The sequence below is a fragment of the Pelodiscus sinensis genome, chromosome 14 (genome assembly GCF_049634645.1).
Source record: "Pelodiscus sinensis isolate JC-2024 chromosome 14, ASM4963464v1, whole genome shotgun sequence".
In the NCBI taxonomy this organism is placed as follows: Eukaryota; Metazoa; Chordata; order Testudines; family Trionychidae; genus Pelodiscus; species Pelodiscus sinensis.
In genome coordinates this window covers 44,247,031-44,274,503 of record NC_134724.1, presented here as the reverse complement: position 1 = coordinate 44,274,503, position 27,473 = coordinate 44,247,031, and the positions used below count along the sequence as shown (strand labels likewise).

Sequence of the window (27,473 nt, the reverse complement as noted above, 5' to 3'; positions counted from 1 at the left end):
AAAGGTCCGATCCGGATCGTGGCCGGGTGCCAAAACCCTCATATGGACGCCCAGGCCCTCGAGCAGGGCAGGGCAGCAACTGGCGGCCAGGCCCCAACGCAAGGCGGGCCCCAAACAAACCCACAGGTCTCTAGGAGCTCCTAGTTCAAGAGCGGGGCAGGCAGTGCAGCTGCAGCAGTGGCAAGCGGGTGGGAGACTGCCACCCGGTTAGTGGGTGGCAGGGGGCGCAGGCCCACCCACTCCACTGCGCCCCGGCCCAGGGGCCCTGGATGCAGCCATTCAGCTGCTACGGGCTCAGCAGGGGCTCCAGCCCGCAACTTGCTGGCCTAGGGCTGTTCTCAGCCCATGCTACCTCCTGGGCCGCTTCTTGTCTCCCCCTTCCCCCTTCCCCAGTACCTGTAGCCCCAGCGGCCTGTCGGGGAGTTGAAGCCCGCGTCGTCTCCGCAGGGGCCGGCGGCCCAATCCAGGGGTCAAGAGGTCGGAGCTCTGTAGTGTCCCGCGGGGCTTGTCCGGGCCGGCGTTCCCGTACCCACCGGGGGTCCAGCTGGTCCAGCGGCTCGGTCCCGTCCTCTGGGTCCGCGAGTGGTTCAGCTGGCGGGCCAGACCAGGCCCTAGTAGCCCGGGCAGGGAGGCCCTGACCGGCCTCTGGGAAGGTGGCTGAGGGCGGCCTAGCCCGGGTCTTAGCCTCCCCAGGCAGGAGCTCCAGCCGGGCCTCCGGCTCCTTCGGAGGCTAGGCTCTGACTGAGCTCCCAGGCAGCCTTCTTATAGTCCTAGTCCCGCCCCTTGACTTCCGGTCAGGTGAGGGGGCGGGGCTAGGCCGGGCCCAAAATGGCCGCCAGAGGGATTCCTCTGCCTCTGGCTCAGTGGGTGGCCATTCCACCCCACTACACTGGATATTAGCCGGGATGGGCAGGGATAGTGTCCCTAGTCTCTGTTTGACAGAAGCTGGGAACGGGTGACAGGGATGGATTGCTTGATGGGTACCTGTTTTGTTCATTCCCTCTGAGGCACCTGGCATTGGCCACTGTCAGAAGATAGGAGACAGAGCTAGATGGACCTTTGGCCCACCATTATGGCTATTCTGTTCAGAAAAGACTGCTCAAGAAAACACTATAAAGTAAGATGGAAGCGATTCCCTGCATGGTGTCAATATAATCAGCTAACCCTAGCGGGTTCAGAGGTCCCTAATTTTCTGAACTAACTGCCGTCTCTGAAAATGTCATGGTTGGTTTAGCTCTGTGAGTACACGTGGCAGCTCTTAGTGCCTTTTGCCTTTCAGTGTACAACCATAAAATCTTCACTGCTCTGACTATGGTATGGTTTTCAAAGGGTCTTATTAGAACCTTTCCTCCAGTGATGAAACTTACTGATGGGACCTTAGAACTAGTCCTGTCCACACTAATGAATTCCCTCATTCAGACCATAAGCCTCCATGTTTCTTTGCTCATCTCTCATTAAAGATTTCTGGTTGCAATCAATTGAGCCAGAAGAATAGATGAGCTGGGGGGGGGGGGGGGGACCTTTGTGGCAGTTCCTCCCTATATGGTCATCCATAAGGATAAGATCTCTTTGAGGTTACATCCTAACTTCATTTAGAAATTTATCTTGGAATTCTGTCTCATCCAGAACATTCATTTTACTTGTTTCTGCCGGAATCCCCCTGCTATTAGAGAGGAGAGGAAACTCCACTCTTTGGAAGAAGCTTTGGCCTTTTACCTACAGAGGATGAAACCTTTCAGGAAATGTCCTTAAGTATTTGTCTTTTTGTCATAAATATGCGAGGAGAAGCAATCTCCTCACAGAGATTTTCTAAGTGGATTTTAGTCTGCATCATCCTCCTGCTAGAAACTGATAGTGACCCCTCCAGCAAAGCATGAAAACCAACTCAACCAGAGCCCAGGCTACACTGATACCTTCACTTTAAGATGTTCCTCTTCTGGAGAGCTATAGAATGGCAGCATGGGGCTGCATGCATTCTTCTACAAAGCTTTCCATCTTGGTACAAGTTTCCATAACAAACACACCCTTCTTAAGAATAGTCCTTTGGTCTGTGCTACAGCTGAGCTCCTTGCAACCCATCCTTGCTGAACATTGTAAGTGTGTCTATACTACAGAGGCCATTTTTTAAAAAAAACTTCCCCTGTGTCTAGACTACTGCCACGTTCTTTCAAAAGTAAATTGAAAAAACGCAGCAGATTTTCGAAAATGGAAAACCTCATTTTACGAGGAATAATGCCTTTTATCAAAAGTGCTCTTCTGAAAAAAGGCGCTATGTAATGCAAATTGTGCTTTTTCAAAAGAGCATCCAAACTGCCTGGGTGCTCTCTTTCAAAAAAGTGGCTTGCTTTTTCAAAAGTACCGGTTGCAGTCTAGACGCTCTTTTTCGAAAGAGGCTTGCAGTCTAGACGTAGCCTGTGAGTCATCTCAAATGGAATATGCAGATGGACCCTCACTTAGGGTATGTCCACACTATAGAGGGTTTTTTGGAAAAACAGCCATTTAAAAAAAATAGTCAATTACGGCCACACTGCAATCGTGTTCTTTCGAAAGAAAATTGAAAGAACAAAGGTATTTTTCCGACATTTCTACATGGAAGAAGCCTTTTTCTGAAAGAGCTGTTTCAGAAAAAGGCATGCGTGGACGGGGTAGAGGGAGTTCTTTTGAAAAAAAGGGAAAAAAGAAAAACACAGGTGCCCTGGTGGCCATTCCACCCATTGTAATCACAGCTTACATGCTCGATAGCATCCATTCAGTGTGGACGTTAGCTATCGAAAAAGCAGATCACTTTTTCAATGTGCTTTAGCAGTATGGATGTTCTCTTTTGGAAGAAATTTTTTCAGAAGATCTCTTCCAGAAAAGCATCTTCCGAAAGAAGCCTACAGTCTAGACATAGCTTCAAAGAACAAATCCATTTACTTAGCTTGTTACTATACAAGGTATTCATAGTAGAGAAGAAAATACGGATGCAGTTAGTCCATCCCCCATTCCCTCATACCTTTGATTTGGAGCATGAGGAGAAGGGAGTAGGTTCAGACCAAAGAACACTGCTAACAAAAAAAATCTTCCAGCCTCAAGCACATGGGCTACGTCTACACTGGCCCCTTTTCCGGAAGGGGCATGTTAATTTCAGCTATCGTAATAGGGAAATCCGCGGGGGATTTAAATATCCCTCGCGGCATTTAAATAAAAATGTCCGCCGCTTTTTTCCAGCTTTTAGAAAAGCCGGAAAAGAGCGCCTACACTGGCCCCGATCCTCCGGAAAAAGCGCTCTTTTCCGGAGGATCTTATTCCTACTTCAAATAAGATCCTCCAGAAAAGAGCGCTTTTTCCGGAGGATCGGGGCCAGTGTAGACGCTCTTTTCCGGCTTTTCTAAAAGCCGGAAAAAAGCGGCGGACATTTTTATTTAAATGCCGCGGGGGATATTTAAATCCCCCGTGGATTTCCCTATTACGATAGCTGAAATTAACATGCCCCTTCCGGAAAAGGGGCCAGTGTAGACGAGCCCATGGAGTGAGCACATATGCCCTTCAAGAGGAATAGCTGGAACTCCAGCTATTGTACAGATTAAGTAATCAAGCTTTTCTACATATAGAAAAGAAAGATTCTCTAAGGATAACATTTTGTCGGCAAATCATTTCACAACACGATCCTGTTACTTTAAGTATTTTTTCTGTTCTACAGTACTGCATCTTGGAAGCTGTATCTGCATGGGGAATATTTCTAATACCATCTTTCATGTAGACAGTCATCTTCAGAAACAGAGCTTTTTTATTAATGGCTTTAGTGTAGTAATGTTACATTCAATTTTATAGATAGCCAAATACAAATTAAGCCCTTGACACCGGAGCTTACATAGAAGTGACTGATGATTATTTCTAGGCTGTCATGTATTGCAATGAATGTCTGTTGGTTAAATGTGGCCATACAGAATCAGATGTGATGTGTTCTGTTAAAGATGATGTAGTTCTCATGCTGTGACCTTGTCTTAAGGCATATTTTGGTACTCTTGTTTTATTCATAATTACCATTTATTCTTTTCCAACAGCAAATTCCCAAAGAAACTGCTAAATATTAAATGGAGGGCTTAAAACAACAAGAGTAAGGGGCCTGATTGAAAGCCCACTACTTCAATAGGTTCTAAATCAAGTCCTTAAAGACTTGTCTAATTTTTTAAAAATTATTTCCCTTTAACATGCTCTCTCTGAGCTCTTCTCCCTCATAATGATTTTGCAGAGAAATCTCCAACGGGAATTCACATGACTCTGGAGTTATGAATGTTGTTTCTAACCTTAATTAAGTGAATAACTTTTTAATGCTAACTCTCCTCTCTTAATGAGAAATAAATCAGGTATTTCTCTGTATTTGTTTTGCAAACTCTCTTCGCTCCCACACCCTTCTTTATGTTTTTCAGAAAAAAATGTTTTATAATTCCTCATGAGGCTTCGTGATTTACTGAAACTCATCAACTAACTTATCATCAATATTTAAAGTAAAATTTGTAAATACATTTTAAGGAAAAAATATATTGAGATGTTTTCAAATGATGGGGTGAAAAGGTTTTAAAGAACTTTTCAAAAACACAAACTGTGCTGCACCAGTGAATAATTTCGGGGTGGATTGGGGAAATCATCCTTGAATTTCCTTCTGGCAGAAGGAGCCATTTGCTAATAATAATCCACCCTTGCAAATTGTTGGCAGCAGTAATGAGTCCACTTCTATAAATAATAATGCCCTACTCTTGTAGAGCACCATCCATCTTTAAGGACCGTATGGCAATTTAGAGATGACTACATTCAGCACTTAAAAGCAGGTACTCTAGTTATTCAAGGCCTGAAAGGGCCCCAAAGAGCTCACAGTCTAAAAAGACAGAAAGAAGGTGGGAGAAAGGGGACGGGGAAACACAACTAACATAAACAATGTGATGACAACAGATAGCATGATAGTGTCTTGCTTAGTTGGGGGAAATATATTGCAAGAAAAGTGAAAGTAGGGCATGCTAAAGGGAAGAAGGGTGAGCCTGACAGAGCAGAGGGTATGGGGAGAAGATGTGGGGTGAAGCTGAGGTGAAAAGTCTGTGAGGGTGTAGTAGAAGAGGCAATGCACAGAGGGCAGAGAAAATCTAGTCAAAATTGTTGTCTGTGAGCACTTTGGCTGTTTCTTCACCTACTTCTACCAGCTTTAGTCTATGATGATTCCACCTGGCAGTTTGTCCCTAAGATCACGAGGTGGAACGGAGTGGAATACAAACCACTGCAGAAAGACTGTGGGTAACAGGAACATTGAAGGGGCACACATCAGTTCACATTGCACATTCCCATCAGAACTGGTCCAGGAAAGGGAAGCTAATGATATAACCAATGGATCAAATTTGGTGATGAATCCAGGTCATGTGCCACCTGAGGCACGTTGCACATATGGTAAGAAGATAGAAGCATTGATTTTAAGCACTGCAGTCATTTTGATTTTGTAATGTTAGCCTGAAGTCCTAAACGCCTGTGAACCCAAGATAATTTAGTTGATAGATTCTGGAAAATCCAGCAATTACTTTATGCACATTCATTTGCTTTACATCTGCTGCTAATACAGAGACATAGTAAATTACCTTTTGAATAGCAACTCATGGGATAGCATTTTCCCATTACCAGTCATATCCTTTGGATCCATGACAGTATGTTTCAGCTCTGTATTTGTGGGTAACGATATCTGCTGGCTAACACACTATTATATACTTTCTGTACAGGTCACCGATGCAACTCAACAAGTGACCGAGTCCAGTGTGGGTGAGAGAAACACAACAGCCGGCTTTAGCACACAAGGTAATTTTACCATTGCTTTTCCTTATTTTGGAAGCTTGCAGTTGTCACTAAGGCTATGTTTATCCTATGGGTGCTACAGAGGAAGGCTACGGTGCTGCAGCTATCCCTCTGTGGTGCCATAGGCTACAGCCTAGAATGAGAGGAGGAGTTTATTCATCCATGTAGGTAATCCATCTCCCCAATTAGCAGTAGCTAGGTTAACGGAATTCTTCCATTGGTCTAGCCATGTCTACACGGGGGTTAGATTGGTTTAACTATGTCACTCAGGGGGTGTGAATTTTCACACCTTTGAGCACATACCCATGTCAAATTACCTTTTAAGTGTAGACCAGGCATTAGAGTGGGCTGTTTCTTCCTGGTCATTCTTTTCTACCTTGAAGAGGAGGAATTTGATCACTGCTTGAGCGTAAGAAGCAGCACTTTTGTCCCAATCACTCACTACTTTACTTCTACAGAAACCGATGTTACTAGAATGACAACACAAGCATAGAAAAAAGCCAGTTTTCTTCTCCCAAGCTGGCTCCAAAGCTCTGTGGAGAGCTTTGCTTGGAAGCTTTCTTGAGGCAGGGAGTGAGCCGTTTAGTTGTCTTTAAAGCACCGTGCACACACATGGCACTCTAGGAATAATTTTAATACACTGCTGTGGCCACCTTTCATATGAGTCTTTCCTCTGGCTGCTCTCCAGTATGTAAGCTGTGTAATGTACATAGTCTCCAGAACACTAGGAATGTACCGAATCTCAGTTTCCTGAAGGCAGCTCTCTTGACTGTTTGCTGAGCAGCAGCAGCACTGAGTCAGCTTATTCTTTTCAGCAAGTTTATCAGGGCCACCTTTCTGTAACAGGTCTGAGTGTCATGAGTGCAAGGGCAGTAGTTTAAATTCAGCTCAAGGACCAGAATTTGTCACTAGTTGATGCCCGTTCAGGGTGTGTATGAAATGAGGTGGCGGTATTAGTCCAATCCCCAGCAGACAGGTACCCACATCACAGCCAACATTAACACTCCATAGGAATTACCTGTTGGCACTTTTACTGACAATATCAGATGACAAGCTAAAGTTTTAACAGCTCTGGGGACTGAACTAGCCTCTGTTACTATCCTCCAAAACAGGGTCAGAGTATGCTGACAATTCAGTGTTGGGAATCAGGCACTTTCCATAATGTGTCTGTTTCGTGGATAACTAGAAGACTTTAGTCTGCAGAGAGATTGGTCCCTCTCTTTGCACTAGCACTAAACGTTCTTTTCAAAAAACCTTTTTGACATCTTTGTGCAGTGAAGTGTTGACAGTTCAGGATGATCCATTTTTATTATGTAGGAGGTGCTGATTACAAAGAGCTTCCTTATATACCCATAGCAGATATTTTCTTTATCAAAACTGAATTCATTGGGTCACTAGGGTGAGCAGCTTTGTATTGAAATAATACGTAAAGACTCAGTGATTCAGTCATAAATATTTTGTAACCCTGCATATGTATTTACAATGTTTACATAATAAAAATACATAGCCTTGGGTACATAACGGTGGGTGCAAAAGTGTATGTGCATCTTTTCAAAAGGACTTCATTACATTTTTATTACATTTTTGTATTACTGATATGACAGAATTCATACAGTGAATATCAATCAGGTATTTTTATGTATAGTCTCACTTCTAAAGAGGTTCTGCCTCCAATCACAGGAATGTAGTCCCTTCCATAATGAGAGAGAAATATGGGGAGTGTAATAATATCTTTTGTTGGATCAGATTCTTCTGTTGGTGAGACACAAACAGATTCTGTTAGTGAGACTTACACAGATCTCACCTGAAGGAATTGTGGCAGCTTGAGAGCTTTTCTCTCTCACCAAGAGAAGCTGGTCCAGTAAAAAATATTACCTTCCCACCTGATTTTTGATCTGAGGAAGTGGGTCTGGCCCACGAAAGCTCATCATCTAATAAACCATCTTGTTAGTCTTTAAAGTGCTACATTTTCCTGCATTTTGCTTCAGCTACCCCAGACTAACACGGCTACATTTCTATCACTATTCTTACCCACCTTGTGTCTCTAATATCCTGGGACTAACACAGCTACAACAACACTACAACATTGTGCTTAAGTATGTTGTGCGCAAACGTGCTGTCTGCGTCTACATTAGATTCCCCTACTACCCGCTCTCACCCCCAAAATAAAACACCTAAAATTATCTTGCCACTGCTGTGAGTGCCACTGTTACTCAGTTATGTGCCTGTAGCCCTGCTCTGCACAGTGATGATGGTGACCAGCCTTTTCTACTGCTAACTGTTGATAACACCTGGGGAACTGCACCAGTGAAGTGTAGCAATTATGAGAAAGTGTAAAGAAGGCCTGTAAGTCAGGCTGACAAATGGATCCAAGCAACTCTAACCAGGATAGTGAGAGTGTGGGAGTGTCTGGAAGGTTTGGTACATGATGTTTCTGAGTATCAATAAAACCAAATCCTGGCAAAGAGGTTCGATGGAAAGGTTAGACATTACTTCCGGGCCTATGCTCTGAGGATGGGGTATTGATTTGATCCATTCACACACCTGTAGTCATGTTCTAAACATCTCATACCAGGACTAATATGATATGTTACAAAGGTTCATCGTAAATACTTGAGTAATAAGCTTCTGGAGATATTGTGGTATATTTAACAAACGTGCTGTTTAAAAGTGTCTAAGTATTTACATCACCAAATTTAAGTTTCAATGAGCCCCTTACACTTTGAGCAGTAAAGATTATGTATTTTAACATGCCTAAAGAGATATTTACATAACTGAGTAACGAGTCTTTTGATGATCTTCGGTTGCCTGGCAAATACGAGGATTTTTTCCCCACATGCCCAGAAGAAAATACTAGGTCTCATTTAGCAATTTTGAATGGGGATGGAACGGCCTTCGTAAAGTCTAGCCTTTCAGATATTTGGCATCCTATGCAGTGGTGGCGCCTTCTCCACATCCTTGGAGTTCCAGGGTTATCTGGAAATTTTGAAATTGACAGTAATTCCTGCCAGACCAGGATTGACATACTAAGAGGCTTTCGTTCAGCACCTCCACTGCTTCCTGCCAGCCAGACCCCAGGTGCACAGAGGCAATTTACCAAACATTTGTAAACCTGCTAACAGATTCTATTGGCGCATTCTGAAACACAAATATGAGAATCTGTTTACCTGATCAACATTGCTAGCAATAGCTATTACATGGAAAGGGGCAGCAATTGAGCTGATTGAAACAAAGTGATGTGTATTCTCTGTATGATTTGAGATGACACCTGATAGCGCCTCCTCAGTTCTAGTAGGCTGCTGTTGAAAAGTAACTTCTTGTATTCTGGAATTGGGCAAAAAACAATGTATATGCAAGGCTGGAGGTGTGCTTCCCCATCAAAGATATTTCCTTTGTTCTCTTTGAAAATCATTTCTGGCAACAAAGAGGAGAAAAATACACCTTTACATAAAACACAGACATGTTTTCATTGATAATATGCACTGTGACCACCTTGAAAGAAGAGAGAAAAATTTCAGCTCCTAATACAAAGGGCTTCCAAGGTGATGTAGATCTGCAGAGACTGTTGAGCTTTCATCTGTCATGTAGGGACAAGGAAATCTCTGATTCTCTCTACATTTGGTATGCTAGAGAAATGCTAGAAGGGTGGATTCTTTTTCAAAAAGCTCTTTGATGTGAATTTGAGACACACATGATGCCTAGTTGCAAGGTGCTAGATACAAAACTAGCATTGACTGTTGTAAAACTTTGATCAGTTCCTTGGTTACTGAGTGTCTGTGGAAAGCGTTATTGTCTACCACACATCATCCTTAGAGCATGAACAGAAATGTTTATCAAAGAAACCAATGAAGGCAGGACTTCACCTCAGTGTAACTGCAGAGGGAGAATATACTATGACATAAGCTTTATCAGTGAAAGAAAATAGATGGGAATAGCTCAAAGCAATTTGCATAAGAGACACTAAAAGCAGGAGGATGACGTAAATCTTTACTATCCTGGCATTTTGTCATGTAAAATAGTTAAATTATTTTAATCTATTGGTTTAAATCCATGAGTTGACCCATTAGATCAGGGGTTCCCAAACTTTTTGACACGGGGACCAGTAAATTCATTCACGAGCTTTTGGAGGACCAGTAACATTCATTTACATATTTGCATAATCATTAAGCAAATGATGAATATTCAAATAAGTTGTTTCTGGTCCTCCCAAAGCCCCCAGTGCCAGCTTTGGCAAAGCTTTTGATACAGTCACCCACAATATTCTTGCCAGCAAGTTAAGGGAATATGGATTGGATAAATGGACGGTAAGATGGATAGAAAGCTGGCTAGACCAGAGTTGCCCAAACTTTTTACTTTAGTTGGAACCCGGTTTTTTTCAGTACTGTCTTGTGCAGCCCAAAAATATAAACACACATTAAAAAAAATTAAAAATGAATAAATGTCCAGTGTTTCACCCGGCTGCATCCTCTGCCCAGCCTGGGCCAGGGCTTGGGGGACCCGGCGCCGCACGGGCACTCCTGGAGGCGGGAGCAGGAGCAGACTGGGGGGAGGGTGTCTGGCTGGGAGGGAGGGTGCAAGGGGGGCAGAGTTGCCAGGTGTCTGGTTTTGTACCGGACAGTCAGGTAGTTGAGGGTTCTGTCCGGGAAACAAATTGAGAAAATACTGGACATATAAAATGTCTGGTATTTTTTAATTAGGTAAGTTTTATTATTATTAGGTGTATCAGTCCGTAGCTGTGAACTGCCTGGCTGGTAGATGTGCTCACGCTGCCTGAGTGTGTCTGCCAGCCAGGTAGTTCGTGACGACTCGAGGATGGTTATGGGGGGGAGGGGTCAAAATAGAATCCCCGGGGACGGACTCACTCGTGCCCAGTCAGTCCCATTTCCCCCCGGCCGATTCGCGCCCCCCCCCCCCCACACACACACTTCTCCTCCCGATCTCTCCCATCCAACCCTGCTGCTCTGTTCAGCCCTGCTTCTGGTGGCTGGTTCCTCCCCACTCCACACTGATCTCCCCCGGCCAGCCCTGCTCCTCCCGATGGCCCCCCCGACCAGCCCCACTCCCTCCACCCCCTCCCAGCCAGTCGATTCTCTCCTGCTTCTCTTCCTGATCTCTCCTGGCCAGCCCCGCTGCCCCTGTCCAGCCCTGCTTCTGCCGCACGCCCCCCCCCCCATCTCTGCCGGAAAGCCCCGCTGCCCCCAACCCTGCTTCCCGGCAGTCGGTCCCCCCCCCCGCCCACACACACACACCTCCTCCCAGCCCGCCCCGCTCCCCTCCCGGCAGCCACACTGAGGCCCAGTAGCAGGCCACAGCCCATTGTTTGGGAAACGCTGCATTAGATCATTCTCTCTTTAGGACAAGGTTTTTCTTGCTAACACTCAAAATGCTTGTTTTGCAGCGTCTGTTGACAGTACCTCCCTGCTGGCCTCTGAGATTGCGGATCTTCCAGATCATAGATACTCGTCAGAGGATCTTTATTCTCTGGAAGTTCAGGGGTCTCTTCATTCCACAGACTTTTCTCCGTCCAGTACAACCCACCGCGGTGCCACAAACAAAAGCTGCGCCAGTTTGGATCACAGCATTCGCTCTGGGTTTCGCAGGACTAGCTCACAATATTCTCCTGATGAGGATGACAGTTCCCACAGCAGAGCCTCTGTGGACAGGTTTCAAGGCCAGGAATATGAGAACTATGGTCCTGTCAGAACCTCAGTCTGCTCCGCAGAGAATTTCAGCCCATCAGAAAGAGAATCCCAGAGCTCTGTGAAAGAAAACAGAGCCACGCCACCCCTGAAACAAATGAAAATATGTTGTGGGGTCTTTAACCAGCCCGCTGCCGTACACTCTCAGTCCTCGCCCTGTTCCATGCCTGCAACTACTTCATCACACTGTGGCTGCTCTGAGAGAACTGCCCAGCCGCATTGCGTTAGGAAATACAGAATTCCAAACATAGTCCGATCTACTAGTGACCCTGTAGCATGTTCATCCAGCACAGAAGGTAAGTGTGAGTCACTAAGGCAACATGGTATGGGTAAATCACACTTGACTTATCTTAGAGCTAGTATTGTTGGAAGTTACTGAAGCTTTGCGGCATGATTTATGTAGGTAGAATTTAGCTCCCATGTTTAAAGGTTATAGGCAGTACAAATGTGGGAAGAAATATACTTCTGTGAAATTAATAGTGGCTGTTTCCAGTTATATTGACCATGCTCCACTGAGTTGAAAAACGACCTCTTGGGCAGCATGTAAAGAACAGGTGCCTCTTCCAGTCTACCACCATCACACTGAACACCAAGACCAGAGAGTTGAGCGGAAGCTGGGGTACCGCTCAGGAGAGGGGACTGGCCAAGCCGACATACTTATGCTACAGCAGGCCTGGCCTCTGGTTTGCCTCCCAAAGGCATTGGCTTTGCAGGGATCAGCAATACACCAACAGTAGTTTCTCTAGAGGCAGGGGAGGGGGTCAGTTTCAAAAGGACAGTGACCCAAAGTGATGAGAATAACCAGGTGGTAAGTTGCTGACTTTCCTACAGCAGCATCTTCTGCTATAAAAACCCTCAGCTGATGGGAGGGGAAGGTGGAGGAAGAAGTCTTGCTTAGCAGCTGCCAACTCTTCATAAAGAATCAGTTTATTCCTGTTAAAGAGGAAATATTTGTTGCCGTAGAATAACTTGGCCAAATGTTAGCAGAGATGATACCTCTACAGTGATTTGAAAAGGAGTACGCATTACAAAAGGTAGTAAATATCAAAAGAGTAATGTGGAGAAACAGATTGAAAGTAAAAGGAAGAAAAGTTGTCCTACCTGCGATAGCAGTTGGACAGTGGAATAGTTTTCCAAGGGAACTGGTGGAAGAGTCATTACTTGGCTAATTTAAAACAGAAGCAGGCAAAATATAAGAATATAGTATGTAGAATAACCCTGCACCAATAGGATGAGGGGCTAGAAAATCAACTGGGACTTACACATCTTTAATTTCTGTGATTCTCTGAATTTCACGGCTACCCCTCTGATACTCTGAATTTCAGAGACACTGACAGCTAGTTCTGCAAGCTCCATGGAACATAAATTAATGCACTGGTATTTTAAATCTAGAGAACTTGCTTCAAATTGCCACCAGAAAAACGTGTATCCTTAATCTAAAAATAGTATTTGTTGGATTTCTAGCAAGCAGTAGCTGTGTGGGTTATAACTAGGGATATTTGAACTCAGTTTGTTTAATTTCCCATGCACTTAACTTCATGCATTGGAAAGTTGGACTCATACATTAATTTGTACTCCGCTTAGCAGACTCTACAAAACGTGACAGAGAAAGATTAAAGACAACACCAATATATACCTGTGTGTATGTCACATATAGGGAAATTATTTGTGTTGACCTAGCTTGTGGGAGATTCTTTCATCACCAAATTGTTTGTTCTTTAACATTAAATCCCTTTGAACGAAAGGATCAGTGTAAGGATCAGTGTAAGTGAAAGTTATTTTGTAAACTTCATAAACAGTTTGAAAGGTTCGTAATTTCTCCACCTCTATGATGTGCCTCATCTCTAGTCATAACATCTGCCTGCTTTCTGCACTACTCTGGGTGAAGAGTTTGTTGAACATTATTTGGAAATTACATAAATATTACAAGAAGCTTATTTCCAATGACATGTCGCAGCTGTTTCTATCAGCCCCTTGAGCTTCATCTTTCCTAATGTACTTTCTCTTGTGACACACATCTGGAGTTGCTTATCTTTGGGTATCTCTGCCTAAGCATTTGATCTGGATACTTCAGGGGTGGGCTATGAAGCTGCAGAGTTTAACATGAAATGTTTAGATGCTGCAAATCTCAATCTGGTAATTGCTTTAGGCTGTACATTGTTCATTCGGTGGAAAAAAACCTGTGCAGCAGGGAAGGGCTGAGGAACAGTGGTAGTGGTGGAGTTTTAGTGCAGGAGAGGCAGAAGATCTGCAGCCCATTAAAGGGGGTCTATACTCCTGCACGTAATACCATACACTGAGAGTGGCCAGGTAAGGAGTGGCGACTTAGGTAGACTCAGTGCTCCTTGCAGAATGGGGGAACAGCATTCAACATAAGAATGACCATACTGGGCCAGACCAAAGGTTCATCCAGCCCAGTATCCTGTCTGCCGACAGTGGCCAAAGGGAGGGATCACAACAGGTAATCCTCACGTGATCTCTCCCATTACCCATCTCCAGAGAAACAGAGGATAGGGATACCATTCCTACCCATCCTGGCTAATAGCCATTGATGGACCTAACCTCCATAAATCTATCTAGCTCTTTTTTGAACCCTGTTAAATTTCTAGCCTTCACCGCATCCTCTGGCAAGGAGTTCCACAGGTTGACTATGCACTGAGTGAAGAAAAACTTCCTTTTGTTTGTTTTAAACCTGCTGCCTATTAATTTCATTTGGTGACTCTTAGGTCTTTTATTGCAGCATAGTTGCTGCAAAATCTGGTGCAGAACTCTACTGATGTTCCACGCCTGGGGAGAATTCTATTCCCCACCTCCCCATGCAACTCATTTATGCCAACTCCAGCTAAGTGGGCATGTTTCAGTGAGGTGGATTCAGCTCTGTGAGAAGGGCTCCAATGGCTCTGTATTTGTGGGCACTAGGAAGAAAGCCTTTTGACATTAAAGCACATATGGGTGCCTGCTTTCCACAGGGGAAAAAAGTAAGGGAAGGGAAAGGAAACACCAGCATCCTGATCATGAGCCAGACCAAACCAATCTTCTCCCGAGGAATGCAAAGATGCAGAAAATTGGCACACCACTTTCCTTTGTGCTTGTTTCTGTTTGCTTGCTGGGAGGAAAATGTGCCTGAGGGTTTACACTAATGGCCAGTCTGGCCTTGCAGAAATGGAACTTGGGATCCACAGAGTTTGAGGACAAGAGGTGGGATGCTAGAAACTAGCTGGGCTTCACCCAAAACTTGAGGCAAAGCTAGCGGTTGCCAGTAATTTACAGTTTAGATTTGTCCTTTCATTATAATTTGTTACGGTAGCATCTAGAGGCCCCAATAAAACTAGTCCCACTAGTGCTCTACAAATATATACTTAAAAGAGTACCCCTGCAAAAAGAGTCACTTAAATAAACAAAACAAAAAAGAAGTGGAGGCGGGTGGAATTATTTGCATTGTGGAGATGGGGAACTAAAGGCACAGAAAATAAAATGATTTGTCCAAACTTACACTGGTAGATTTAAAAATGAGCAATCCTGTGGCACTAGTTGTTGTTTTAAAAGGTACAGACTAACATGGCTGCTACTCTGAGACTTTTGAATGTGATTGGTAGATTTGTGTCCGGGTCATCTTTTGTGGGAGAGAAAACCAGGTATGTGTCTCCTGGTGGCGTTGTAGGAGAATCTTAATTAGAACTGTTTGCACTCCGGGGCACCACCAGTTAACTTCTGGGAGGTGTCTAGCATATTCAGGCCCATTGACCAAGAGGGATAAAGAGGGGCAGTTGCCCCAGGGGCCTTTAATTCACCTTTGGATCACCATTCTGCATGCTCCTGGCAGCTCTAAGGGCTGAGGGGACAGCGTGCCATGCTCCAGGAGGTGCTGAGGACTGGCTGACTAAGCCCCTCTCCCATCTTGCCCAGGCACCTGACATGACTGTTGGCTCCCCTGGCCTTATTTCCAGGCTATCAGTCCTGGTATTTAGGTTTTATGAATGTAATGCTACACATTGATGTGAAGGGTCTCTGCCAGATAGGATCGTGCATGCCATAGCCATTGCACAACTAGCTTCCAGCGAGCACAATTATTATACTTGCACCGCACCAACAGTAACACAACAGTCAATACACCTAGTATAGCTGAGCAGTTTAAGGCTTTCATGCCAGTAATCCTCAGATTAATGTGGTTTAAGACTTTACATAGGTTCATTATAGTCTATTTGGTCAATAGTCCACCCAGTTACCTCTTGATGTTGGGGATCAGATTTCTTGTGTGTAGGTATGTTTAAAAGAGGGTATCTATCTGCTGGTTCAGTTCCAAGAATATCAAATACCTAAGCAAGTACTCAAGCTGAAAATGATGTATAAAGGAAGTGCACTTTTTCATTAAACTATTACCATACCAAAGTAGGACTAAAACAGTGAATTAGTGATGCTAGTAAAAACTGCATTTATGCTAGGAGAGTTTGCCAGGATAGCTGTGTACACTAGCCCAGGGCGGCCTTGGCCATTGCTGGCATTCACTATAGTTACTAGTATGGCAGATAATGTCTAGTGGTTTATTTTGCTCTTTGCCCCAGGTATATTGAGCATCACCAGCATGGTAAAGGCTGCCAAGACAAACTCCATTTAAACTCATTGAAATGTCACCTTTTATCTGAAGAGCCATAGCAGTGTATTGCAATGCCTAGGCACATGAAGGCAAGCTGAGGTCAGAAGCAGCCAGCACTGAGTTTCATGAGTTCGAGAGACTCTATGTGTTTTTAATATTGTTTTATCCTGATTTCATTATACACTCTGCCAGGGAGGATTAGAGCAGTTTTTCATTATATGCTTTGCCCTGAAGATGCAGAAGAAAAGTATCCTCTAATGTAACTAGAAGGTCAAAATAGTTTTCAGTGTTGGAAGGAGCAATAAACAGTCTTACCCAAAATGTGTGGATTTAACCCTTTTTAATCTCAGGTTTCTGAGAGTCAAAGTGGAATCATCACGTGATCATTGTGCTAGCATCTCAGGTACCTCTCATCAGAGAGCAAAACACCTCTGGAGCTATTTGCAGCTGCTTTGGCAACTGGATGACAGAGCTCAGGAAAAGGTGGCAAGATATTCTCCAGAATGTGAACATTAATGAAAATAAGTGGTGCGTGCCGCTTGCTCGGCAGCGGAATGTAGCTGTAAAGGGGGCTGGAATGAGGAGACAGAATGCCTGCACCTACAGCCTAGATAGCTCTGTGGTTAATTGGGTCTCTTACAAATTACAATAGGGCCTGCTCCCAAGAGGAGCTGAGTCCTCACTGTGCTCACTGATGGCTATTGGCTTTCAAGATTAAGCCTATAATATTAAAGATCTGCACATTTTATAAATATACAGCAAAGAGGAAAATGCATCATAACCATGGAAACATTTCTTAACAAGTGATCATTTGCCCGTGTCCCTACATGTAGCTAACATTAGGAAACAGGATCATTTCAGGCTGCATTAGAAACAGGTGATGTGTCAGTTTCCTAAAATTGAATTATAGGTAGTGTTCCCTGTAAGCTGTGCACTTGGGCATCCGCCCAGGAAAGATTCACAGGCTGCCCAGCTGATTAGCATTTTTTCCCCCTATCAATAATTTTACCAACCTACAGACAAGTAATTTGGAAGCCTTTCCCCAGGACTCTGTTAGCACTACTAATACCATACATCATTTATGTTCAGTATCACATCACACCACCTTCCCTCCTAGATCCCTCATGGTTTGATGCAGAGGACCAGAGTGAGTGGCGAGGGTTCACGCTTTACTTACCTTGCAACAATGGCTCCTGTCCTGCACCTCGGATTGCACCACCTCTTAAATTTGACCCTGCTGCCCCTCCCATCACTTAGGTAGCAAGCTGCAGTCAGGGTTGCAATTCCAGGGTGCAGGGTATGTATATGTATATGAAATGGTGGATTGCAAAAAAGACTCAATGCAGTGGTAGGCTAGCTTCGTAAAATGTTTGGGAGCCACTGTAGGAGGTGCGAGTGCAAAGTTTTGCCATACGTTATCATGCAGAACCACCACATATTCTGGGAAGCAGTTTTTGGGAGAAACTCAGTGCTGACCTGAAGTGGAGTCCTGGATCTCTTTTATTTCAACATTGCTCTATTTTTCACAGTGTTTTGATGCATTGTTCACTCTGTAATAAAATGGCTGAGGCCACCAGACCAGTCTTAAACTTTCCTTGTTCTGACTATTTCTCCTGGGAACTTATACTACAGCTATGTTTGCAGCATAGGAGCAGTGGCTTGTATATCTGGAGTATTGCATCCAGTTCTGGGCCCCCCACTATAGAAAGGATGTGGACGCATTGGAGAGGGTCCAGTGGAGGGCAACCAAAATGATTAGGGCGCTGGAGCCAGGAGCGGCCTGAGGCCAGCTGCAGCAGCTGGCACCCCAGGCAGGAGGTGCGACTGGCACCCCCTCCTGCACGGCCATCAATGTCCGTGACGTCATCATCGGGCGTCCGGGCCAGCAGCACCCTAGGCAACTGCCCAGTTTGCCTAGCCTCACGGGTCATCCTTGGCTGGAGCACATAACCTATGAGGAGAGGATGAGGGATTTGAGCTTATTTAGCCTACAGAAGAGAAAAGTGAGGGGAGATTTGAGAGCAGCCTTCAACTTCCTGAAGGAGGTTCCGAAGAGGGTGGAGAGAGGCTGTTCTCAGTAGTGATGGGTGGCAGAACAAGGATCAATGGTCTCAAGTTACAGTGGGAGAGGTCTAGGTTGGATAGTAGGAAAAAAATATTTCACTAAGGCTGTGTCTGCATTGGCAAGATTTTGCACAAAAGCGGGTGCTTTTGTACAAAAACTTGCCACCTGTCTACACTGACCACGAGTTCTTGCGCAAGAACACTGACGTTCTAATGTAAGAAATCAGGGCTTCTTGTGCAAGAACTATGATGCTTCCGGTCAGGAATAAGCCCTCTTGCACAAGTGTTCTTGCACAAGAGGCCAGTGCAGCCAGGCAACATGAATTTCTTGCACAAGAAAGCCCAATAGCTAAAATGGCCGCCAGAGCTTTCTTGCGCAAGAGAGCGTCTACACTGGCACAGATGCTTTTGTGCAAAAGCACATGCCAGTGTAGATGCGCTCTAGCGCAAATACTTTAACGCAAAAACTCTTGCATTAAAAGTATTTGTGCAAAATCTTGCCAATGTAGACGTAGCCCAAGAGGGTGTGGAAGCACTGGAATGGTTTCCTAGAGAGGTGTTGGAATCTCCATCCCTAGAGGTTTTTAAATCCCAGCTTGACAAAGCGTTGGCTGGGATGATTTAGTTGGGATTGATCCTGCTTTGGGCAGGGGGCTGGACTCGATGACCTCCTGAGGTCTCTTCCACCTCTAGGATTCTCTAATTCTAGATAACGAATGTTTGTTTCAATCCAGTCTGTAGTGGAAAAATTTCCCCTAACAAACACCATTAGCATAATCTGGCATTCGCGATATCAGTATTAGCAGAAGAGTCAATGAACCTGAAGATTTTCAACTATCCACTCTCTGATGTGGTCCCAGGGGAGGAACGTTGCCCTACTATTATGTGCTGCACCCTTTCCGTGGGTAAATAGAGGACTTTCCCAGGAACAACAGCATAAAATGTTTCACCAGCATTCAATTCCATTACTAGAAATCTTTAAAATAGCTGTTTTAAAATGTTTCCTTTGTTTTATAAGTTTGTTGCACCATGAACCTACTAGGAGTTGTAGGCTGTAGGCTGTAGACTGAATGTTATAACAATTCCCCTGTAAGGATGTTTGATTTCACACCTTTCTTTAAAGATTCATTTTCCCCCCTTTATTTTTAGTTCCCGTTTCTAGTTCTCATGTGGCTGCCTCTGCTTGCCAGGATTCTGTAAGCCGTTTGCTACCCACTGGAAAACAAAGAGAGACAAGGAAAATTGACCTACATTTAAAGCCAAAGGCCTGCAGCACAATCTCCAAAGAGCGACCACCCTCTTTAGTAGACATTAAGGCCTATAAAGACACAAAAATTTTGGTGGCTAAATTTTTGGAACATTCAAACTGTAATCTCCCTCCAGAAGTGCGGCACGTGGTGAACAGCATAAGATCTGTAATCAAATCTGATGAGAGACACATGGAAGAAGCCATCTTCAGTGCCAACATTATAGACCAGGTAGGACCATTATGATGTTTGTAGTAAACAGGGAACTGTGTCTTGAGATGGCTTTAGATTAATAATTTTGTCAAGCCATGACATATTTTGAACTGAACAAGACATGATTTTAGAGATGGCCTTTAGGACTAAACTTCATAGGGCTGGAATTTATACTCATGTTGCTCTTAAAGATTTATAGGGAACTCTCACCTTAGATTTTTAAGTTTACTTTCTTCAACTGTAAGGTGAAAGAGGGAAAAGTATTTGAGGATACAAAGGTTTGGAAACTGACTTGGAGCTTTTGTTTCTTGACCTAGTGAAGCTCAGCTGCATTTTGGGGCAGATAGATTTGGATAGCAGAAGGGAGAGATGCAGTCTACCAACTGTCAAGAATGGGTAGATAGGCAAGTGTATTGGCATCTCTTCTGTAGAAGGCCGGCACTCATTCATGCTTCTTACTAGAAGATGAACATTGGCTTGGTTATGATTTAGGAAGCTGGCAAATTCTGATTCTCAAAATTAAGAACAGAGGAAGAAACCATGAAAATAAGAAGTATTGAACAATGCATTAAACTTAATATATATTTTAAAATCTAAAATGAACACTTTTGATCACTTAATTTTCTAATGCCTATTGGTTTTATTTGACTATGACTGCAGGTTTGACCTCTTATTCATTGGGTTACAAAAATAGCAGCTGTAGAAAAGGAGTTTTCTTCTCTCAATGGTTTGGGAGGCTGTCTGGGTGCATCTACACTGCATTGTAGCTAGAAATAAGATACACAATTTGAGCTATGCAAATTGCATATCTTATTTCAATCTTATTTCAAAATAGCTTATTTTGTACTTTCAGCGCCAAATTTCAAAATTAACCCACTATTCTAAAATGTCTTTTCTCCTCATGGAATGAGGTTTACAGGGGTGTCGGAATAGTGAGCCTATTATATTTTGAAACAATGGGCTTGCTGTGAAGACATGGGATAGCTATTTTGGGATACTCCAGTATCCTGAAATAGTGTTGCAGTGTAGATGTAGCTCTGAGAGACAAGCTAGCCCACTGTCGTAGGATTCTATATGCAGAACTGAGGGATATATAAATGAGAGTAACCTCATATCCTGGATATCATTGTCTATATCACATTTGCCTGCTTGTCCACTTCTTTCCTCAGCAGTAGGAAAACTTCCTGTTTTTTAATATATGATATAGTGGTTATCAAATAATATTATGAGAGAAGCTTAAGTATCACTATTGACCAAGCCCTGATCATGAGATAATTTGCACTAGCCCTTTGCTAGCTGGGAAGCAGAACAAAGTTAAATACTAACTTTAATATATCTAGATACAGCAAAGGAAAAGCAGTAATACCCTGAGAAATGTAAGAATTCCACAGTGGCCTTATGTCATTAACATTTTTATTGCTTTGCAATCATTATAGGTCAGTAACTCCCAAAGGTTAGAAAGCTGAAAACAGTCTGTTAGGGCTATAATGGAAAGCCATAACTTCTCAAAAAGAAAAATACTACAGACTGAGTGTTTTAGACAGTAAAAACGGAAACTAATCGTGCAACTTTATCAAGAGTAGACTTTTGAGCTCCTGGGAGACACATGACTGGCTCAAAGGGAGCAATCTTAGTAAAGTTATTTTTCCAATCTACAAACATTAACCGTCACTCAAAGCCCAAGCAGCTCCGTCAAGCTCCTCTTGAAGCTGAGAGCTTTTTAATAACCATTATACAATTCAGAGTTAGACATGTAAATGGAAGTGACCAGCTACTTCACAAAAGGTTTGCTCTAAGTGGTTTTGAGAGAGAACACACAGTTAATGGGTGGAAAAATCAATCTCTCTTCCCCTCCTCAAAACACATGACCTTCCCTCAAAGCAAGTGGATGGAGTTTCATTGTTTCAGACTTAAACCTGAGGCCTAAAAGGTAAAAGCTGTGTCCTAAGAAAATACTCTCCTCTCTAATTCCCCTCCTTCATGCTTCAACAGGAGTCACAATTCCATCACCTACTCAGTGATCAGTTAAGGCCAACCACAGCAGTGCTTTATCTCCCCTAACCCAACAGAAGTCTGTGTGAAGGAGATCAAAGCAGGATAAGAGCCTATGGTCACACCAGGATAGCTCCAGCTTCCTGTCTAGCAGCATCCAGGTCTGACCATTCGGAAGGCCACCAGTTACCAATTCATCCCCAGATGAGTAGATGGAAGATTTTTTTCTTTAAACCAGTATTTGTTTAAAGGATGATGGAAGTTTCTATATTCTTTGTCCTAGCAGCAGCTACTTAGTGCTAGTACTGCATGAAGCAGAAATTTCCAGTAGCAAAAGCAGAGCTCCCCCCACTTGAATTAAAGGGCACTGGCTGGTAGTCGTATCAGGATTTTGCCCTCTGTGTGCTAATCAGTAGGGTGCAATCATGAGCCCACACATTTAGCTCCTAGTTAATAACTCTCATACTAGGTAAAATTCAATACAACGGAATGAGCAGAAAATGTTACAGTAAATGACTGACCCTTTGCAGTACAACAAACCTGTCTTCTTCCTTCCTCTCGCTCTCCTCTTATCAGGTAATTACAAGTTCCCGGCAGAATGTGAACACCTCTAGAAAGCGACTTCAAGAAGATCTTCACCTTCAGAGTTGTGGTGCTCTCAGTTCTCCAGTTGCCTTCTTACGCAGGTCCCACATCTCTCGCAGGTTAGAGCGGGACAGGCCACACAGTTTGATTGGAGTTTGTCGGGAGACCATCCTTTGACAACAGCTTACAGGTGTGTTAGGAAAAGATGATTCCAGCAAAGAGAAGACTCCAGCAGAGAAATGCAAATGAGGGATGGCTTAGACAGGAAAAAGGGTGTCGTCATTCTGGAATTACACTTTTTAAAGCAACACCCAGCTTTTTCTGAATGTAAATTTAAGCCCTGCAATTTTGCAAAATTTATAGGGTTATTATTAAACTTGTAAAAACGTTTTCCCAGATATACATTGATTTGAACGTATCAACGGAGATGCTGCAGCCCTGTAGCATTTCCTGAAAACTATCACCAAGAGACCTTTTGTACAACTTACAAGTTGCATTTATTTAATGTACCTCAATGAATTTTAACGATCATCAGTGTTTTAATAAAAAGTATTTCTGGACTTTGCTTCCGCAAAAACGGATTTGGATAGAAATACAAACATTCGCTCTTATTACAGGAGCATAGTTGCTTTCACTGGTCCCTTTGTTGCCATAGCTAAGTGTACGTAGGTTTCAAGATGCTAAGCTAATTGTCTTCTGCTAGAGCTGTTTTTTTTCCTCAAATGTCTCGTGCCCTTTTACATTCTAGTAAAGGCTGCACAATGGTTTATTTTTTGCTTTGTTCTGAATGCTCATGAGTTTGGTTTGGGAGATGCCATTTTAAATTGAGGTCTAAATTCACTAGAAACGATGTTCTACAATTGCACCATAGACAAAGCCATTGTGCTGCTGGAACTGCTTAAAAGCTGGCTTCCATAGCCTTTCATGTACAACCACTGAGCTGAATCCAGACAGGGCTACCAAGGGGCAGGGGTAGGGAGTACAAAAGGCTCTCCCACCTTGTTTGAGAGGTCCCCCAAAATGAAGAGGGCAGCTAAGCCAAATTTGAGTGAGTGGCGTTATAGCTTGGAACACAGGGTTATGGAGCCACTCAGATTTGGTACCCAATATTGGTAGTATGGGCGGTGACTCCCCCATCATGGCTAGCCCAGATCCTACTGCTACCAGGGTTATCTGGCAGGTCTGAAACTGTGCAGATTTAGGAATAGGGTAGGAGGATATTTTCCCACCAGTGGAGGGGCCACAGCTCCCCTTACTCTGTGGGGAGAGCAGCCATGGATCCTCACCGACCATCTCTCATTCCTTCTCTTCAAACTTTCGTTTTCATGGTAACTTTGGAGGGAGGTGAGGGGACTCAGTTTCAGATTTTGCTCTGGGCCCCGAAAACCTCTTTAAAACTCTGAATCTACATAGATTTTTAGCATCCATTTGTTAGCTTGAAGAAGAATTTTTCTACTAAAATTGTCTTCTAGTAGTTCTGCACTACAAAACCTCAACCATACCAACAGCAGACACTGCCTGCCAGGTCTTTGAGAACAAAGCAGTACAAATTACAAGTCAGCAGAGATAGGAAAGTGCATGAACAGTGTTAGGAAAAGAACAGCGCTCACATAAGGAATCCAGTCTAATGTGCAAAACTTTAACTTTTATAAACACATCTCTGGCATTTAATTGCTTGCCTGTTTCCATTTGTGTCACTCTAAACTTGGCATACAATCTGTGAAAAGGTTGCAAAGATGCGTAGCTAGAGATGGGTAGCTTTAGTTCAGAATGTATGTTTGTCAATCATCAACACCACTATGTGTTAAGTTGATGCTGCTTCAGCTACACTGGTGTGAAGCTACAGTGACATCCAGTGGCAACAAGGTAGGGTAACATAAGCATCCATTTACCATGAATTCCACAGATACACCACCTACTATAATTTGACTTCAAGGCAGCAGGCGGAGTCCAACTATTTGATTCTTTGCAACTGCACTTAGATGAAGAATTAAATGGGGATATTTCTAGTAAGATTTTTGAATTCTTACTAACAGAATGAACAAGATAAGCAAGTTGTCTTTATTACTCCAGATTTATTAGTGATACTAGGGTTAATTCTTTCCTAAGGTCAGTTGCATGCAACATATATGTTACTCCTTAAAATACAGTAATCCTAATGCTTTAGTTACTGCATGGTAAGGCTTCTAAAGTCACAGTGTATTTGCTTCAAGGCCTTGCCCTCCTTCCTCACGCCCCACCCCCCCAAAAATCAAGACAGTTACATTAATGAACAATTTCTCATCATGAATACAACTTTACTACTACTTAGTTAATCTATACACATTCTAATACTGCTGATGGTGCTAGTTCCTCTTCTTTCACCAGAAATAAACATTCAGAACAATGCCTCAGGAACAAGAATGTTTTTATAAAAGACTAAGTATGTCTCTCAAATTTTTGAGCTAGTGTAAATCAAAAGATAATAAATATTACACAAACTGTGGAACAAATTTAAGTATCAGAGAAGTAGTTGTGTTAAACCATGAAAATTAAAAATAAATGTAAATAAATATTTTAAAATTTGTGGCATTTATTCTTTATTTAGCATAAGAAACACTTTCCTGTTCTTGTGTTATACACTTATATTCACATTTTGCATACTTACCATTATGACAAATGTAACGTAATTACACCAAGTACTACAACTGTTTTACTTTACATTAGAATCTAACAGCACACATTCCTAATCACTGAAATTTTAAAATGCCATCTGCCCTGGATCAGCTTTCAAATTATGCATTACCCTGTGGTGGACCATTACATGGGGCTTGGATTTTTTTTTTTTTTTTTTAATGTGAGGCTGCTGTTTCATTATCTTTGCAGTAAATTTTCTGCTGACTCATTCTCACATCATCAAGTATGACAGACATATGTTGTACACCATGCCACATGAAGATTACAAATAAATATGTTAAAGTTTCAATGAGAAAAGAGTTTAGAAGATGTTGCAAAATACTATGTCTTACAAAGATTTTATGTCAGTGATTATTGTCCTTGATAAAGATGGTCATCACTTTTTGGCAAGGAAGAGAAAAGGAAGAGATGCTTGGCCATTCAATTTGAAGAGTCTTCAGGTCCTATTTCAAAGCCTTTCATTTATATAAGATACAAAATTCTTTCTTCTGTTGTGTAGACTTCAGCTTTGATGGAATCATTTAGTTTGTTTGTTGAGGGAGACAGCCATATGTGCTAGATGTACAAGGGTGTCTCTTGGCCAGTTAGAAGCCTAAACATTGCAGCTGGCATGGTCTTCATATGAATCTGTCAATTGATTTATATAAAATATAGTATCAGTATCAGCTGAAACTTACTACAAGTCTGATACATATATCACAAACTGCATTGACTGACCTCAGGGGAGGGATTTCTGATTTCTACCTAGAGCTGTGAATTGAAGGAGCAGGGTTCATGGGCAGGGGTTGCTTGTTTTTAAATGCAAACGTATCAGAATAGCAAAAGCAACTGAAAACCAACTACACCAATTCCTTTCAACCACTACTGTCCAAGCTAAGGAAATTAGCCAGGAAGAAAATTTCATGTACATAAAAATTCACCCTGCATACTCACTCAAATATTGCCTGGCACTGGATTTTCCTTTCTCTGTCCATTCATTTACACACACTATATCTTAAAGTGGAATGTGAACGTTTGTACATTGTTTGAACTTCACCACCCACAATGTTAAAGTGCATTCAGATTTAGAATCCAAGTTTCCCCATTCCTACTAAATCAACAATTTGCAAGCAGTATTATTTTCAATCGTGTGTTAGCTAGGGTGACTGGGCTCTGATAGGAGTAAAGGTGTCAAATAAAGGAAGCATCTGGCATTAACACTGGAAAATACTAGGAAAAGTGGGAGGTTAGCAGAGATTTCATTAATACTGTGGAAGACATGGCATTGTATAAACAAATCATAACAAACTTGTTTGTCTCGTATTAGAAACAAACAACCTGCAGCACGGAGGGACCTGCCTCTTTGCAAGAGCCATATAATACAAACACCAAGGAACCCAGCGTGATTTTAGATTAAAGTGAAACTTTAAATTCATGATAATCTGCACTTGTCAGACTATTTTAAAAAACCAGACACTGAACAGTCAGGCCATAGACTTTTATAAATTTACAGTTACTTAGCTCAAACTTTAGCTACAGTTTTTTAAAAAAATCATAAATTACTTTGGCTATGTTTTAATTGCAATAAGCTTCCATTTTAAGATTTTTAGATACACAGATTTTTTTTCCACATTAAAGCTCCACAATGAAAAATTAAATACATCCATACAATGTGTGTGCACTGCTCTGTATTAGTTATCATAATTTCACCATTAGAAGTAGGGACTGTGCCAATTCATAAGGAGTCAACTGCCACATATGACCCTCACCAACCCGTACTGAAATGCTGCTTTACTTCCTTGTGGGGAGAGTAAAGGAAGTTCTCTGTACTAGACCACCCTCACCAGAGGAAGAAAGAGGCATCGGCTACTGGCTCTGCCGGCCACAGGGCTGTGTGATGTGTGAATTCTATCCCCCCACTGGTGTGGTATTCCCTATACAAATGCGGTTAACTTAAGGGCAGGTCTATACTAGGGGTTCAAATTGATCTAAACTATGCAATTTGAGTTACATTGGTAGCGTAACTCAAATCGCCATAGCTTAGATCTACTTACCACAGGGTCCACACTGCTCTGGGCCGACGGGAGAACCTATCCTGTTCATTCCCTTACTCATCTCTACTGGTGGGAATACTGGAGTCAGTGATTCAGTGGGTCTTCACTAGACCTGCTAAACTGACCTCCAGTGGATCAACTGCTGCAGCATTGATCCTGGCTGTAGTGAAGACAACCCCATGGCTTTGTGAAGGGAGAGTTTTGCTAACTTGCTGGAGTACCTAGTCAGGATTTCTATGGGATGAGCATAATGGTGCTACCTGACATTCAAAAGAAATGAGAAGGCAGATCACCAACACACCTCAGTTAAATGGTGAGGAACAGAGATGTGTTTACCCCATTCCATAACCAAGTCAAAGAATTTCAGCAAAAATGAATGAAAGGCTTAAAATATTAGTCTTACTCTTTCACCTCTGTCTATTTTATGATTGGTAAATCTAAAATGGAGGGGAGACATTTTTATAGCTATTGCTTGGATCGATTTCTTAACCTATCGAAGGCTGATACCGGACTGCAGCTTCATACTTCAGAATTAGTCAGGAAAATCTCTCTTAAA

General features: G+C 42.8%; 2 protein-coding genes across 6 annotated transcripts in view; one reads left to right on the top strand and one right to left on the bottom strand.

Annotated features, from left to right (window-relative positions):
* Positions 1–25,103, top strand: part of ENTREP2 (endosomal transmembrane epsin interactor 2) — a 354,078-nt gene extending 328,975 nt beyond the window's left edge. The window contains exons 8-11 of one of the 2 annotated variants that reach the window (XM_075897722.1): positions 5,742–5,817; positions 11,213–11,809; positions 19,555–19,649; positions 22,200–25,103. In XM_075897722.1, the coding sequence (XP_075753837.1) occupies positions 5,742–5,817; positions 11,213–11,809; positions 19,555–19,649; positions 22,200–22,385 (954 nt within the window). In that variant the 3' untranslated portion in view covers positions 22,386–25,103. Of the gene's footprint in view, positions 1–5,741; positions 5,818–11,212; positions 11,810–19,320; positions 19,650–22,199 lie in introns of both variants that reach the window. The other variant, XM_075897721.1, reaches the window with a different exon arrangement.
* Positions 24,636–27,473, bottom strand: part of APBA2 (amyloid beta precursor protein binding family A member 2) — a 192,597-nt gene continuing 189,759 nt past the window's right edge. For 3 of the 4 annotated variants that reach the window (XM_075897719.1, XM_075897717.1, XM_006136873.4), the window contains one exon: positions 24,636–25,511. In XM_075897719.1, the coding sequence (XP_075753834.1) occupies positions 25,440–25,511 (72 nt within the window). In that variant the 3' untranslated portion in view covers positions 24,636–25,439. The remainder of the gene's footprint in view (positions 25,512–27,473) is intronic. The other variant, XM_075897720.1, reaches the window with a different exon arrangement.